Below are 16,767 nucleotides of genomic sequence, written 5' to 3' on the forward strand. Positions count from 1 at the left end.
TCCTGGACAGACAAATAAAAATAAAAATAAAAATAAATTAAAAAAAATCCCTGACCTTGTATGCGTTGCAAGTGCTAAAATGCATACTGACTATCGAACTCTCTAGTTTTAATTTTCTATTACTTCTTGTTGGCATAGTTCCGACCTTCATAAGAATCTATGCAAGTGTAAGACGCCTGAAAAAAGTGGATTAAAGAAGAGATTCCCATGGAGTATGATACTGAGGATAATTTCTCCCCAGTTGCATTATTCATTATATAATCAATATAACAATTGTGAGAAAGAATATATATAAGAACAGTAGACTATAATTACACAAGGTAAAATTTACAATAACTTCTCTTTTTCTGTGGTTGATCAGAACAAAATTGACCATGCCCTGTCCCATACAGGAGTACCATCTCACAGATCAACTAACTGCAACTGGATTTTCATTTTTCTTGTCCTCGAAAGGAAAGTAAGGGCTCGAAGAAAAAATTTTGGGAGTTGCAATTCTTGGTCATTCTCCACCTAGAGTCATCCTTTGGACCATGCGGTGAGGTTTCTTGTTTTCAACTTTTTTGGAGAGGTTTTATTGTTTGTCGCCCTCCGGTGCTTTCTTGTCTTCGGTAGGTGTGGTTGACTCTGAATCCTCAGCTTTTTGTTGCAGGCTCCAGTACATGATGCTTGCTGTTAGGGTGAGGATCATCTTCTGGTTCACCTGTCAAACACAATCAAAATTACAGTGTACTTTAACACTGAATTTACGTATTAATCCAATGTGAAATGTACCAATTTCTTATTTCTCAAACTTCCTGGTCATATTTAGGAAACCACAACCAAAATTATTCCATTTTAGCTGGTGATGGCTAGAACCAACCATGAAATGTCAGATGACAGATTGACATCTCTACCAACACTTCATGCATAGTGATGGGCACACTATAAACCTTCGCCAACCCATTGATAGAATGATGAGGTCAACCAAGTGACACCAGTTTCCATCAATAGGAAGACTATGGGTTGAATCAATCAGATGAAGGGTGGCAACAAGTTCAAGAGGCTGGGTAACTACCATTAAAAGTTGATATCATCTAGGGAGTTGGTATTTGACAACTACAACCATTAGTGCCACTGTAACACTAACACCTACCAAATGGAGTGATTTCCAAGATGTACTTGTGTAGTGACTGAACCTCTGAGCGATCAAGTTCAAAATGATTATACTCTTACCTCAATTATGTCCTCAGGCAATAAGAAAATGGAGCACCCAAGCTTTCGAGCAACACTGATAATGTAAGTTGCATTCAATTTCTTATCCTCGTCTGCCATTGCAATAACATCAAGTAAGATGCTTCCAGTCATATTCCTAGACTAAGAATATCATAATACTTTATATAAATTCGAATCACGGGCTGGCTAAAAAGCCAAAACTGAAGCAAAATTGGGGAATTCAGGGTTATGCTACTCAAACTTCAGAATCTGCAGCTAATTACCAACAATTTGAAAGACAAAAAAGAAAAAAAAAAAAAAAACAATATCCACCGAACACAAACTGAAAAAATAAAATCTCCCTAGTACAAAGAACAATATACCAGTTTCGCCCTTGGTAACAACACTCCAGTTGACAACCCTTGGCTCTACAGCACTAAGAAGTTCGAGAAAGAAAATCCCATTTGAAAGGCTTTTATCCTGAAAGAAAACAAAGTAAATTCCGCAAAATATCAAGCTATTAAACATGACATGGGAATCTATTTTAATACAAAATCAAGTGTTTTCTGCTTACCTTGAAGCTTTCCACTTGAGATGTTTTGCCAGCGATCTTCACTTTGTTGTTTGCCCAATTTAAAATATCACCATCCGTTATCTCCTTTCCTTGGGAATGGGACCTCAAGTTTTTCAGTAGTTTGAGCATAGAAAACCTCATCAACTGCCATAAAAAAGCTGATAGGGAAAAGGTAAACAATTTGAGGTTTTATTCGTTGCTTTTCACTTTGTGAGTAAACATAGAAATGGAATTTGAAGATAATAAGTTTCTACAAAAAGTACACATAGTACTTGAAACGAAAAACAATGAATCTAAAAACTAATAAAAGCAAATTTTAGGTCAATAATTGTTTTGAGAACAAAAAAGCAGTAGAAAAAGAGCATGTCAATGATTAGGCAATGTTTCCAATTCAGTCACCAGCAGTTAAAGGAGCATACTGTCACGCCCCGCCTATGGAGGTTGTGCCACGCAGGCGACACGCAGACGCTGAGGAGGACGCTGCATGACAACTGCATGGCAAGTGGAGTTTCTAGAGTCTTTCGGAGTAGTCTAGAGTTGTGTGGAAGATTCTAGATATGTGTAGAAATATGTAGAAGTGTGTGGAAGGTTCTAGAGTTCTCCAGAGTTGTGTGGAGTAGTATGGAGAATTCTAGAATGTTGTAGATATTTATGGATAAGTATGGAAGTGTGAAGAAGGTGGGAGAAGATTCTAGAAAATCGATCTCCACCATCGGTTAAAATGCATCCTAGCCGTCCATTGGGGATGGGGATGCCTATAAATAGAGGTAGGACTTCATTTTGTAGGCAACAAGTCCTGGAGTGAGTCTTGAGAGCCTTGTAGAGAGCTTGAGTGTTAGCCTTGTACAAAGCATTCTTTGAAGTAATAGAAGTGTTCTTTCCTTGCCAACTTAAGTGCCTTACTGTGTGTGAGTGTGCAAGCCAAGTGAGGAGAGGGCGAGGGCAACTACAACACTAGTAAGGGCACGAGGGGAGTGTGTTGGCTAAGGTGTGCACGGGAGTTAGGCTGACCAAGTACTTGCGAGAGTGAAAGCAACGTCTTGGTGCCGCACGGGAGCAGCTAGAGTGGTGCTGAAACTCTAAACCCGTGACAATACGCTGCTTTTACTTGAAAAGAAACAAGGGCCTACCGGATATTTTTCATTGAATCACAGCTTATGCACTTCGACAAACAAATGTCAAATACATGTACTTGGTTACAGTACGGAAAAAAGGTCATTACCTAATCTCAAATACATTAGGTCAAATACGTGTACATGGTTACAGTATAGAAAAAAGTCATTACCTAATGCAAGTCATGGCTAGGTGGTGTGCTAGGATGTTACTGGAGATTAAAAGCTACACCCACCAAAACTTCCTTACCAAAATACACCTTTTCCAATGCTCCAAAATAAGTCACTACTCAACAACTCAATTCAATCAAACATTGTTCCGTTCCAACCACTACAATTGGTTACATGAATCATGTTTTGTATCTTTCTTTAGTTTATTTATTTATTTTTGTGTAGGGTGGGGGAAATGAGGAGGAAAGTAAAAGATAAGAAATGCAGCACACTAACCTAGTATGAGCTTCTTGTTTCCTTGTACAATATCATTTCCAGCTACATTCACAAGGGAGAAATTTAATTGCTTTCCAATCCTTATAATTTGGTTACAATTCTCAACTTTTCTAAAAGGCATCTTAATGGGAGGTTTTGTTGCCTCCTTCCAGTTGACTGATCCTGAAGAAACTTTGTCAAGAACTTCCAAAATAACCCACCTGCATGCACGAATGATAGATATCAGCTAAAAATATGAGGGGTCAATATATTGCAAGATATGGGAACCTCACCCAGATCTGGCATCCTCAAACACATTATTGACATATGAATCAATTCCAAGACTGTTAATCCACAGCCGAAAGCATCTCTCCTCCCTAGAAGTTTGAGTGTCGTCTGTCATCATCTCAGCAAAGGAGATACTTTTGCTGTCCACAGTTAGGCCATTCCTGGAAGAAAAAAAAATGCACACACTAATTATACAGATATCTAAACTGAATAAATATGCACAAAATAGCTAAAATTGAAAAAAAAAAAAAAAAAAAAAAGAAAGTAAAAAGAAAAAAGAAAAAGGATAAACAATCTAATGTAATTGAAAAGCCATTCATTGCCAGGAGGAAAAATATTATTAGAATATTAGGTAACACACAAGGACAGGCGATAAGGAAAATTCCCCACAATTCTCCAGGCAATTTGAGAAACAAATACTCGCTTCAGAATGTGAGAACAAGAAATATTGTCGATTGTGCCAACCATGCGACATATGCATCTAAAACTAAAAATAATTTCATAGCTCACAATATTAACAATCTGGACACTGCTTATCTTTCAATAGCCATTTTGCTAAAACAAACATCTCTGAAAATTTAACAGGACGCACAGCTGCACAGAATCCAGAACAAGTTGCCAGGCAAATCCCTTATTGTGTATCATATTTTCTTCTGAATGCGCAAAATATTGTCACACTTAACGAATTAACAATCCAATTACGAAAAAGATAGTTTTTAAATGTCACATTGTAGGTCTCAAAACATTTCGTATCACCACACTAGCAAGGTAAAGGTAGAATAAATCTTTGTCCTTCACCAGACATAAAGAAACAAAAACGTTTATTCTGACCTGTGTTGAAATATTTGTGCAACAAATGCAAGATTTAAATTAGGCGAGCCCTCAACAATGTCCTTTGGAGTGATGTATCTTTTGCATTCCATTTTCTCCGCATGCTCAAGAATCAAATTTGCTCTTTCAGAGGGATCCTTAGTATCCAAGGTGTCAGCGGTACCGTGTTCTGGTGCAAGAACATTGAGCAAGTGAGCATAGGCCTCTCCGTCCTGCAAGTGCATAAGCCTATCATATCACTTTGGAAAAGCCAAAATTACTGGTGGTAATATTGTAGTTTAAATTTATTGATGGGTTAATATTGCTGATATATGTTTTGGTTTCTTTACACTTGATTAGTTGAATCGGTTGCATGACACATGGAAGTCTTTCCTTGAAATAAAAAATATTTGCAATAGAAAACAGATAAAGAATAGTTCACAAAACTTAGATTCAAGATTTTTTCTCTATTCAAAGACCTTTGTAGCACAGATTCATGGGATTCATTGGTTGCTTTATATCAAGAAAGGACAGGATTGAGAGATGATACTTCAAAAGTTCAAAATTCTAAAGAAAAATGTGAATTATGAAAACTAAGATTAACAAACTGGCTTATTTCTAAGAACCCAACATTCACTAAAGGTCTCCCAACCTTAAGTAACTACTTCCTGAAGAAACCAAGACCATTCTATTCCAAAAATCTTATTCCCCTAAAAAATAATATGTACTTTTTAATTTACTAAGTTAACTAAGCAACTGCCTTATCATTCCACATACACAGACATATTTGTAAAATGAAAGCAATTAGTCAATGCAAGGAGACTTAAACAACTACAAGCAGTAGAAAATGGACAGATAGAAAGAGAGGAACCTAAAAAGATCAAGTGACATCAAAAGTTATAGGGCTAGGATGGTAGGTAAAAATAGGGTCGTGTTTGTGAACCAAGGATTGAAATTTTGGTGATTAAATTAGGGTGATTAGAGGGCTGGTTCTGGAAGAACAGAAACCTTAGAATCTACCGCCTACTAAGAGTCTCATTTATGAAAGATAATAATTTGTCACCACTACAATAGAACATTTGTAGAGAAATTCTATCCATCAAATTTCTTTTTCATGGTCTCTATATGGCTTGCAAATATAGAACCATAAGACGAAAATAGAAACTCTCCAATTTACAATCGCCTAGTAGACAAAGGATTATGAAGTATGGACACTGATATGGGACATACGTGAGTGGTGAGACTAAATATACACGCTGATATGAAGGGTTCAAAATCTCAGGCAACTCACCAAGTTAATCAAGTCAGGGTACCAGTTGCTGGTGAGTTGGACATGGAATGGACCTTGACCAGTTTGATGTGTGATAATTCTTTTTTTGTAAGTAATGTGTGATAAGTCTTGAATTCAGCAAATCATGAGATGTCTAGTGATAAACTCGATATCAGCAAATCACATCGCGAGACATCCTTTGTCTCCTTCTGCGGGCTAAAATGGATCTCAGTCTCTCATTCCTTTTCACCGCCAACCAATCAATTTGTTGTCCCTCAGACCTCACTGCAATTCATGAGAGAATTCATTTCTCTACTATTACCTATCTGATAATGTAATTACATATTTGTTCACTTATACTGTTTATTTCAAGATTAAAAATTCGGTGAATCCTACGAAAGAGGATTGGACAGTAGTTGAGAAACCTCTGTAAGCTTCCACTTAAAAATTTCAAATCAGTTACCATTTCCACCAGCTAATACTTAATAATAACATCATGATACACAAAAGCATGATAAGAAAGATTAGAATATTTGAGAAGATGATTTTGATCATAATAACTGATTTGATTTATTTAGTATATTTTGGGTTCAATCCCCCCATGAATTCCCATACTTTAATTAGGGAAAAAATAAATGTAGTGCATTTTGCATCATCTGTATATCTCATTAATATTTATCAATCAGTGTTATCTAACATCACCACATAGGATTTTAATGCCTGTATTAAGCATTTAAGCAATGTATACATTCTAGAATCTGTATTTTAGTTTAGTCTATGCCTTTTTTTATTATAAAATTTTTTATCATAATTTTAGTTTCTAGATTTTTTAAGCCTTACATGTAGGGTATCTTTATGTCATCCAAATTGTCCAATGCATTGTGATTGAATGTCATTCTGACCCGCAAGTCAGTAAATGATACTGCAAACTTAAGTTGCCATTGCAAAATATAAAACAGACTGCTCTACCACATAAAAAAGTAGTGATTTTTTCTTACCTTCAGATCAGTCGAGAAATTTGTAACCTGTTTGTTGTAGCCTCCTTTTTTTAACTGAAAATTCATCCATTTCAATAAAACCTTTTCTGGAGGTAAACCCATGAGCTCTTCCACATCCTGCAAATTAGACAACATGTTATTTGCTTCAGTCTTTTCCATTATAGAAATATAAAAAAAGCAAAACCCATCAACATCTTCCGACCTTGCTATCATCCACCAATTCCACAAGTTGAGGAGTTTTCTTCAGATTGAGATCAGCCAAAAGTTGAATCTGATTTTGCCATCATATAAAAAGTTTAAGAATTCTGGTAATATATATCCATGTTTGAAGCACATAACCAGCAGGGTTAGTGAATATACCTTGATTATTTGAGAAATCAATCCAAGTAACAGATGGGGCTACAAAATGAACAAAAGGAACAGACATCAGAAACATCCGTAGAGCTGATAAAGATTTGTCCAACAAGATTTTAATAGTAAAGCTAACATTAGCTTAACCTACTCTTCCTTCAACTAGGTCCTCCGTGCCAATATTAACCACTGTGCAACCAATAGCCTTCGCAGAATTGAGGCAAAGGGTGTGGTTCTCATTCCTTTCCCAAGGATTAAGGACTTGTTTCGTGTTAATAGCACGCTCGTCTATTGTACCAGGGACAGCTACATTAATGAGCTTACTGCATGAAGTGCTTAATGGATCACTGACGCAAACATTAAATTGATAAGTATAAGAGTGTCAGGTGGGTGCTAGATATATATGTACCAGAGAAGAACTCCGTCCTTTGCGAGATCAAATAAAGCATTGGTAGATGGATCCATAGGAAGATATTTCTGCAAGAAAGGATCATCTCCAAGGAAGCTGTTAATGTGGGCAACATATGAAGCCTTCTCAGATTCAGCAATGGTGTGGCGAAGGGTGGTTGTGGTGGCCTTGAGGAATGAAGAAGACTTGAGGAATGAAGAAGATTTTTTTGATTTTCCAAATTTTGCTGTGGCTCGTGCTTGTACATTTAGGTATGCCTGCCAATCACAAAACCCCACTAAGGTTTTGTTTTCTTTCTACCACTTCCAAGAAAACAATAATTCATCTACCAAACACAAAGAACATCAATAATATACAGGAGCAAATGACATATAAGGCATGCAAATTGATAGAAGACTTCCCATTAATGAAATCCTGCATTTTTTTTTCCCATTTTCTTATAATAATATTTCAAAACCAAAACTATCCGAAATAACTATTATAAAAAATTGAGACAAAAGATCACAATGGGCATCCAATGGCATAATTGCTCAACCTTTATTTTTTTATCTATCTTATCCCCAGTTTCTAAGGATATATTTCAACCGTCAGCATGAAAAAAAATTATGAATAAATGCACGAAAATTGAAAAGCAGCTGTACGACCAACGTCCTTAAAAACTCACCCGAAGGAAAGATTCAAAATCAACTTCTTCACTCATGTTAGGCGACTCCTCCCCCAATACAGCCTTAATTTCTTCCTCTGTAAACATTTCACTGAAAGCCTTCAATTTTGCCAACACTGGTGGCAAATCTCCCACAGTGACATGACCCGATTGATTCCTTGCTGAAAGAAACTATAAGCAGAAAGATGCACCCCATTTAACATCTCACCCAAAAGTTGCAACTTGGTCACATGTTTTTCTCATAATTTTTTAAAAATTAAATAAGTAAAAAAGAAAGAAAACCTCAAAAAATTGATAGACTGACATACTTTGGAGTTGAGGCCACGAAGCTCAAATTGAGTGAATTGGCTTTGAAGCCATGGATCAGAAACAAAAATGCCCACGGCGCTAGACATTTTTGTTTGTTCTTGTGCTTGTGCTTGTGCTTTCGCTTGCGCGAGCCCCCAATGAGAAGAAGAAAACTAAATGAATAAAGCAAACACCAAATTTAGAAAAAACTAAATAAGATAGTCCAAGCATGTAAAATTGGATAGCCAATATACAAAAGAATTTATATCCAAATTAATGAAAAACTATCATGAGCCATTGAGGATTGATGATATATAGGTGGTTTAATGTGCATTCATATTCAATCGAAACTCATATGACTAGTGAGTGCTGGGAGGGCATGATCTGAGACAGGCCTAACCTTTGGCGATATTTTACACAAAGTGGTTGCTCTTAAACTCGAATCTGCTTGCTCGTCAGTTCGAGCTTTTACCATTGCCCTAAGCAATGACAATTGAGCTTTTTTACCACCTAATATGACTGTTCAATAAAAGAATAACACAACCTTAGGATGCTGAGAAAATGTAAAGGAATACACACACACACACACACACACACAAACACATATATTAGATTTTCATCACTCGAGAATAAAGAAATAAATCCCCCTCAAGCAGAACTTTTCCTAATCTCATATTTAACAAATCAAATTTCAATCTCTCTTCCTCTATTTTCTTAGCAACCAAACAAAGGGCAGAGAAAATGTAGTGGTCTACGAATGTAATAGAAAAGATAATTGCAACCCATTAGAGAAACAGGATGCCTAGAGAGAGAGGGAGAGAAAACGAACCTTCTGAACTCAGAAAGAGCTTTCTCGTTCTCTTGGAGGTTTGGGTGTTCTTCAGGTATTCCAATGAAAGATGGAGAGAGAGAGAGAGCAGAGAAAAAACCGTTTTGCCTCTCGGACCCGCGAATACTCAGGAGCCAAAAGCAAAGGATATATTTGATTCATTAATTTCTTGAGGACCGTTTGTTTTTTTCCAATATAAAAAAGTGGTAGGAATGCGCCTACCTAAATTAAGTTGTTGATTTCCCTATTTTATGTCCTAGAAAATATAAGATAAAAGTTAAAAATTAATATATGTAATAAAATTGATTTTTATTTTTTAAATTTTCTTCCACGAACACTCACAATATTGACCTTAACAAGACTTACACAATCAACAATTATATCATCTGAACCAAAACTCATTCATACCATAAAGTTGATCTTTCTATAACATTTTTTTGTATCCATGAAATAGAGACGTAGATTTACGAATTAATATGAAAAAAAATAATAATTGATCGATATAATTTTTGAAAAAAAGAAAAAGAGAAGCAATTTAAGGCACTGCCTTTTTAATAATAATAATAATAATAAAATTCATGTAAAGAGTAAATACCATCCAATCCAATGGTGTTTGATCCTACTCCAAGAGATTTCATTTATGTTTGTTCCAAAAATGGTTTAGTTAGGTTGGGTTGGGATGGTTCTAGGCTGGTGGTGATGGGTGGTAGCTAAGGGCAGTGGACCTAGTGGTGATGGTTGTGGGTGGTACTAATGTTGTGGAGGTGAAATGAACACTGTATATGAGGTTTCGTTTGGTCTAAAAACATGTGATGGTGGTTTTTTTGTTATAAAATTTCTTGTAAACATTTTATTCTGACCAAATTATACAAGCAAATTTTTTATTTTTTATTATTTATTATTTATTATTTTTTTATCACTTATTTCACTTTCTATTGCTTTTACTTTCCAGCATTATTTTCAGGGAAGAAGCCAAAAATTATGTTCAGGGGGCATAATGCAATAAAAAATTTTGAGGCAGGGCAATTTTAAAATTTTACAGAATTATACATACAGAAATGAAAAAAAAAAAATTTAAAGTTTGGGAGGGGAAATTTTTAAAATCTAAAGAATTATACATACGAAAAATAAATAAATAAATAAATAAAGTTGAGGGAGAGCAATTTTAAATTATTTGAAGAATTATACATACAAAAAATTTTAAAAAAATAAAGTTGAGGGGGAAAATTTTAAAAAATTATGCATACAAAAATGCAATTTTTTAAAAATTGAGGGGGCACATGCCCCCAGCCTGAACTGGCTCATCCTTGATTATTTCCTTTCTAGCAGTACAGTGGTTGTTATTAGTCAAAACACTGTTGACAACGCTCTAATAATGCTGGAAAAATTGATACTAAAACACAAAGCTTAGTACATAACACAGACTAGCTACAGAAAAATGAAGTTATATGACAAGAGTTCATTCCAATTAATGGTGTGTGCAAGGAAACAAAATATTATACATTGAAACCAAACTTCAGCAAACCTATTTCGGGAAGAAAAAAATGGAAGAGATCAAAGCTGGATGACCATGGCGAAATTCAGTATAGTCCCATGCCCTTGTGCTAACAGTTAAAAACATTTTATGATCCACAGCAAACGCGTTTAAGTACCACATTTTCCTCTTGATTATTGGAAGGATACTATGCGTCGATTTTAAAAAAAATTAGCTTCTGCTGGCACGGTTTTGATTCAGAAATGGAGAAAAGTCTGTCGATGTGCTGCCAATGCTAATTTGAAAAAATGGTATGTATTAAGAAGCAAAATCTTGGTAGCAGAGCTGAAAAAAAATGAATTTAATGGGGAGGAGAAAATTTGTCACTCATATAGATGGCTGCAATGGAATATAAAAGAGGGCCACCTAAGGTTCTTTTTTGTTTTCTTACTTCTTTTTTATTAGAAATTTATGTTGTATAACTCTAGTAAAATTATGAAGAAAATTGCAGTGAAGCCAGAAATTGATGGAGCTTGGCCAAACTATGCTTCCTTTTTATATTAATTTTGCAGCATATATAGTCAAACTAGGATCTCAATCTGCATATAAGAGTTAATTGAGATGTTACAATGCGTTGTTTGGAAGCAATTTGCAAATCAATGTGTTCAAAAAGGAAAAAGGAATAAAAAATTAAACATTTGGCCCATGCAGGTCTCGAACCTGCGACCTTCGCGTTATTAGCACGACGCTCTAACCAACTGAGCTAATGGGCCAGTTGTGAAAGGGCTTGAAGCTTACAATATATAAATTCATAATCAAATCAACTGAACCTCATTATTACTGTACTTTGATACCATGGTTCGTTTGAATGTGAGGGTCAGTTTGGTGACAGAGGGTGATTAAAAACTTGTGTTTGGCATAAATGATTGGAAGAAAAGGAAAGGAAAGAGATGATTTTGGAAGGATATCACAAGGCTTAAATAGTAACTTTCTTTATCCTCCCAAAAATGAAAGGAAAGAGACGGAGAGGCTTGATGTATAATTTCAAATGCCAGATTAATCTTGATTTTGTGTTGAGGGTAAATTTGGCATCTGAAATAATACATCAAGTCTCTCATTTTCTCTCCTTCAATTTCTTCCCATTTTTGGGAGGATAGAAAAGTTACTATTTAAACCTTGTGATATTCTTCCAAAACCATTCATTTATTTTCCTTTCCTTTACTTTCCTTCCAACCATTTACGCCAAACACAAGTTTTTAATCACCCCCCGTACCATTACCTCTTCTTTCCTTTCCTCCCTTTTCCATTGCAGCAAACTAACCCACTTAAATGATGTTTTGAAGCTGAGACAACTTTCCATTAATGGCCTGTCATATCTACAAAATCAGATCGATGGATCTTATCCTCACCCAAGAATGGTAAAACAAAGTGACCAACCCTGCCACCGGTATGAAATTCAGAAACAAGAAGACTTCTTTAAGCGGCATAGTTATCACACTGGCACACAACATCAGAAGTTCATATGATTTTGTAGTTCTGCAATAGTAATGGCTTTCATCTTCAAAAGCTTACACCATTTTATTGTTCATATGATTTATTTTATTTTATTTTTTTAAAAAATAAAATCTTCAATCTATCATTGTTTCTTGGTGATTGATTGCCAAACTTGAACAGGTCTGGATTTGGATTTGTAAGGATCCCAATATAGCATATACTCATAATTTTAACCATCATACATACTGAAAAAGTGATTTTATATCAGCAGTGAATGTAGTAGACATAAGTGATGAAAATTGAATGTGATATATATTTTGCTCAACAGAACTCATCTTCCTGGAGTCTGACTAGGCATCATCAATCTTCTTACAGAAACTAGGAAAAGCTCAATCACAGCATATACTATTTAAGCTTGGAAAAGGGCGTTTATTCATGTAGGACGTCGCTACGCCTCCACATTGTGAAAATGATCCAAGTTAGCCATGTCAGGAAAACTCACGGTAAGAGACATGCTTCCATGTTGCAGAAAACTCATATATGCAGGCCACCCACATAAGAAACTCACATGAGGCGCAAGCATACACCAACTTTTGTCTAGTGATCTTTCAATAATGTAGAAGATAGAATTTAGTTCTCCCATTCACATGAACAAAATTACACTTTAGTGGACAACTTGCTTCAGATGATGATGTTCTTCAATATAGTTACCTCTTAATTGCTGGTTGTGGGATGTTAAAATGTTCATTTAACCAAATTTGGCCTCATATAACATAAAACTGAGACCAAAAGAAACTAAATTTGGACAATGCTTAGTAGTAGAATGTAGACTAGTTCTTAGATTCCACACACAAAATAGTATGCTGAGATCAGAAAAAAAAAAAAACATAACCATTTCCAATTTGAAATCAATGAACAGGCGCAAAAGGCCATCTTGATAAAGACAGTAATTACATTGCAGAATACTCAATAATTCGTCTCGATAACATACATGAACAAAAAAATGGCTTAAAAATTAAAGCAAATGAATGGATGTATCCAATTAATATAAATAAAAAGACAACAAATCCTCCAATCACAAGAACAGAAACAGCTCACCTCCCTCAGAAGAACAGAAACAGCCCACCCGAAATTGCCAAAACCATGTGACTCCAAATACCCCAGCTGATAATTTTATAAGAAGATGATGGTGATGCAGATGCTGGAGATAATTCATTTCCACTCTTTTCAGTTGGAGTATCTGCAGCTGGTGCAATGTCGGGGGATGGAGCTGGAGCCGGGGTTGGGGGAATATCAGTACCAAAGATCGCTTCTGGAAGAAGGACCTTATTGATCTGGTAAATTGCAACAGGATCAGTCGAATGTACGCTACTACTGACTCTCGTGGTTGTCCATCCTGAACCTAACTGCACAGTCCCGGACACATCTGAAAAATTCAGACTATATTGTCCGCCAGCAAATGTGCTGATAGGGCTTACGTCGCTGAGGTTTTTGAAGTCTGACAGAGAGTAGTAATGAGGCAAGGCATGGAAAAGGCAGAGTGACTTGAGCTGGTCTGCAGTGAGATTGGAGAGAGAGGGCTTTTTAAGAGACGCAAAAGCTGCATCTTTGGGTACAAAGATGGTAATCCCTTCCTCAGTGTTGTTGGCTTGGTTTTGGAATGTTTCGATGACTTTGGTGGATTGAAGGTAGCGGAGGAAGGTGCTGAATGGGCCGGCTACAGTGAGTAATTCAGTGAGGTTTACAAAGTCCGGTGCTGGTGCCGGTGCTGGAGTAGGGCTCAGTGTTGGAGATCCAACAGTTTGAGCATATGCTGATGTAGAACACAAAAGCACTAGTATACTACTAACCATGAAGCTCATCTTGTATTCCATTATTTCTTTCACAATTTTTTCAATTAATCAGTGAATACACTCTTCAAATTCCTGCAAGATTCAGATACCATAACAGTTATATCTAGCATATCAGCATTTAACCCAACAGTTGAAACCTCGTAGAATCGCGATCCTAATTGAAAAAACTTCCAATTCTAAACCAAAATTAAAACCCCATTTTCAAACCAGATCACAGTCAACCCAACAGACATTCATATCTCAGGGCTTCAAAACAGGTATAAAAAAAAATAAAAAATAAAAACCCTTCAAAATCCTCCTAGGTCAAAAACCCATTTTCTGAATCCAGGTTAAAATTTAAACAGTATCCCTATCAGTTCTCTAAAAAGTAGTCTTCACGAAGTACCAATTCACCAAATCGATATCTTTGCAAATGCAAAGAACACATTGAGCTAAAAATTAGACCATATCTTCATCAATTCATGCAAAACAAACTCAGAGACCGAAAAAGATAGAGAAAACTATGAAATGCTTAAAAGTGGATCTGAGCCAATTAGACCATGGAGAGAAGAAGAAACATTTGTAATGTGGAGACTATGAAAACATGTATGCCATAAAAAGAACACTTAAAATGTAAATACTACAGAAAAGAAATCAAATCAAGAACACATTTTGATGGATGATTATTTCATCATTGCTCATCTAAATTGCATCACATCAAGAAAAACCTTGACCACAGATTCTCTGTAACATCATAACATGTTTAAAACTACACAATGTAGAACATCACCAGTAACAGAAAAGACAGATCTGGATTAACTCATCTAGAGAACAAGGACACAAATTAAAAAAAAAAAAAAAAAAAAAAAAAAAACCCCATTAACAAAATAACAAAATTATAAACTCAAACAAGAGTAAAGAACAAGATAGACTATAAATCATTATAAAGTTGCATGCTTGAGTCTAATCAGAGGGATTGCAATGAGAGGTGGGTGGAAGCACTGACCTGAGGTCTTCTGGCCCTTTTGGGTGATGATGCAGCAGAGAATGTAATGTGTGAGACTATATAAAGAGTGTGGTTTATTAGGGAAAATAAATTACCATGGAGTAGGTAAAACTGTAAAAGTTACAGAATACTGTAGAGGCACAGTCTATTGAACTTGGAAGGTAAATATTGAGACTTTCAAGAAAAGAACTCATGTAGGTTGGGCTTTCTATTTCAATTTGTCAACTAACTAGTCCTTTTACCTGTCCATGACCCTCCTCCAACCTTGCACTAACATAATCTATCATCATCAATCAGTTTATCATCCCTCCATATCTAATTTGTGTTAGTTTTACAGTGTTGTTAAGGTGTGCTAATAACCAGGGGCGGAGCTAAGGGGGGACTGGGGTGGCCATGACCCCCCATAATGTTTTGGAATTTTTTTTAGCATAGGTAAAAATAAAAATAATTTAGCATATATTGTATAAAATCCACACTTGGCGCCCCCTAAGAAAAAAAAAAAAAAATTTCTTTCTTTAATTAGCATTTAAAGGATAATTTATATATAATCTAAAGGAAAGTGATTTAAATGAGACTATAGAATTCTGATAAAAACTGGCTCATACAAAAAATTAATGTAATTATCTTAAAATTTCAACTCAAATACAGTTATTTCCATAATATGACTATCTTAAAATCCTTCCAACGATTTTTTCCATAACCTTATTATTCTAAAATTCCATCTCATACATGATTCTTTCCGATCACTTTTTTTTTTTTTTTAATGGAAACATTTTATAAGAATTCTATACGAAATTATTTTTTACAAAATCTAGAACAAAAAATATTAACAAAAATGGATGATTGAAGAATCTAAATTCTTATTTTATTAATTTAGATTATCATAATTATTGTTTTGTTAAATTTTCAATTGTTACTTTTTTTTTTTTTTTTTTTTTTTAAGTTATTTTGTTTTTTAGGAGAGTGTAGAGAAACAAGTTTCACACACAAAAAAACATTATATTCTTACAATTCCTTATTGAGTTATTTTAATTAGCATTTAAAAGATAATTTATATATAATCTAAAGGAAAGTGATTTAAATGAGACTATAGAATTCCGATAAAATGTGACTCATATAAAAATTTAATGTATCTATCTTAAAATTTCAACTCAAACAAAACATAGTTGTTTCCATAACGTGTCTATCTTAAAATTCTTCCAAATCAATCACGATTCTTTCCATAATCTTATTATCCTAAAATTCCATCTCATACATGATTCTTTCCGATCACCTTTTTTTTTTTAATTTTTTTTTATTGGAAACATTTTATAAGAATTCTATAAGAAATTATTTTTTACAAAATCTAGAACAAAAAATATTAACAAAATTGGATGATTGAAGAATCTAAATTCTTATTTTATTAATTTGTTTGCGTTTTTTTTATCATAATTATTGTTTTGTTAAATTTTCAATTGTTACTTCTTTTTTTTTTTTTAAGTTATTTTGTTTTTTAGGAGAGTGTAGAGAAACAAGTTTCACACACAAAAAAACATTATATTCTTACAATTCCTTATTGAGTTATTTTAATTAGCATTTAAAAGATAATTTATATATAATCTAAAGGAAAGTGATTTAAATGAGACTATAGAATTCCGATAAAATGTGACTCATATAAAAATTTAATGTATCTATCTTAAAATTTCAACTCAAACAAAACATAGTTGTTTCCATAACGTGTCTATCTTAAAATTCTTCCAAATCAATCACGA

General features: G+C 34.6%; 2 protein-coding genes and 1 non-coding gene across 4 annotated transcripts; all 3 read right to left on the reverse strand.

Annotated features, from left to right (window-relative positions):
- Positions 1-290: 290 nt before the first annotated feature.
- On the reverse strand, positions 291-9,926 carry LOC132307429 (fimbrin-5-like). Of its 2 annotated transcripts, XM_059805185.1 has the most exons (16): positions 9,211-9,926; positions 8,782-8,900; positions 8,402-8,554; positions 8,094-8,264; positions 7,430-7,686; positions 7,172-7,343; positions 7,030-7,068; positions 6,872-6,940; positions 6,670-6,786; positions 4,423-4,634; positions 3,597-3,752; positions 3,325-3,524; positions 1,766-1,923; positions 1,575-1,671; positions 1,213-1,304; positions 291-700 (listed from the first exon to the last, which is right to left on the reverse strand). In XM_059805185.1, the coding sequence occupies exons 2-16, from the start codon at positions 8,854-8,856 to the stop codon at positions 572-574; spliced, it is 2,097 nt and encodes a 698-aa protein (XP_059661168.1). In that variant the 5' UTR covers positions 8,857-8,900; positions 9,211-9,926; the 3' UTR covers positions 291-571. The 2 variants fall into 2 exon arrangements, with proteins under 2 accessions (XP_059661168.1, XP_059661169.1); XM_059805186.1 differs by lacking the exon at positions 8,782-8,900 and having other exon boundaries at positions 9,211-9,924.
- A 1,457-nt stretch (positions 9,927-11,383) lies between these two features.
- TRNAI-AAU (transfer RNA isoleucine (anticodon AAU)) lies at positions 11,384-11,457 on the reverse strand. The gene has a single exon. It is a non-coding gene; the product is annotated as a tRNA-Ile (tRNA).
- A 1,594-nt stretch (positions 11,458-13,051) lies between these two features.
- On the reverse strand, positions 13,052-15,098 carry LOC132307431 (fasciclin-like arabinogalactan protein 7). Its single transcript, XM_059805189.1, has 2 exons — positions 15,017-15,098; positions 13,052-14,103 (listed from the first exon to the last, which is right to left on the reverse strand). The coding sequence occupies exon 2, from the start codon at positions 14,050-14,052 to the stop codon at positions 13,282-13,284; it is 771 nt and encodes a 256-aa protein (XP_059661172.1). The 5' UTR covers positions 14,053-14,103; positions 15,017-15,098; the 3' UTR covers positions 13,052-13,281.
- Between the last annotated feature and the right edge of the window lie 1,669 nt (positions 15,099-16,767).

This window comes from Cornus florida, unplaced genomic scaffold, assembly GCF_030987335.1.
Source record: "Cornus florida cultivar Cherokee Brave unplaced genomic scaffold, ASM3098733v1 CherokeeBrave_3.0.0_Hap2_Chr05, whole genome shotgun sequence".
In the NCBI taxonomy this organism is placed as follows: Eukaryota; Viridiplantae; Streptophyta; class Magnoliopsida; order Cornales; family Cornaceae; genus Cornus; species Cornus florida.

What these genes read in the sequence shown, in the direction of transcription:
- LOC132307429 (XM_059805185.1), bottom strand. Translation starts at nt 8,856, where the DNA reads ATGGTAAAAGCTCGAACTGACGAGCAAGCAGATTCGAGTTTAAGAGCA. An exon ending in TTCGTGGCCTCAACTCCAAA is followed by an intron (nt 8,265 to 8,401) that starts GTATGTCAGTCT and finishes TTCTGCTTATAG; the next exon opens with TTTCTTTCAGCAAGGAATCA. An exon ending in ATTTTGAATCTTTCCTTCGG is followed by an intron (nt 7,687 to 8,093) that starts GTGAGTTTTTAA and finishes TGTGATTGGCAG; the next exon opens with GCATACCTAAATGTACAAGC.
- LOC132307431 (XM_059805189.1), bottom strand. Translation starts at nt 14,052, where the DNA reads ATGGAATACAAGATGAGCTTCATGGTTAGTAGTATACTAGTGCTTTTG.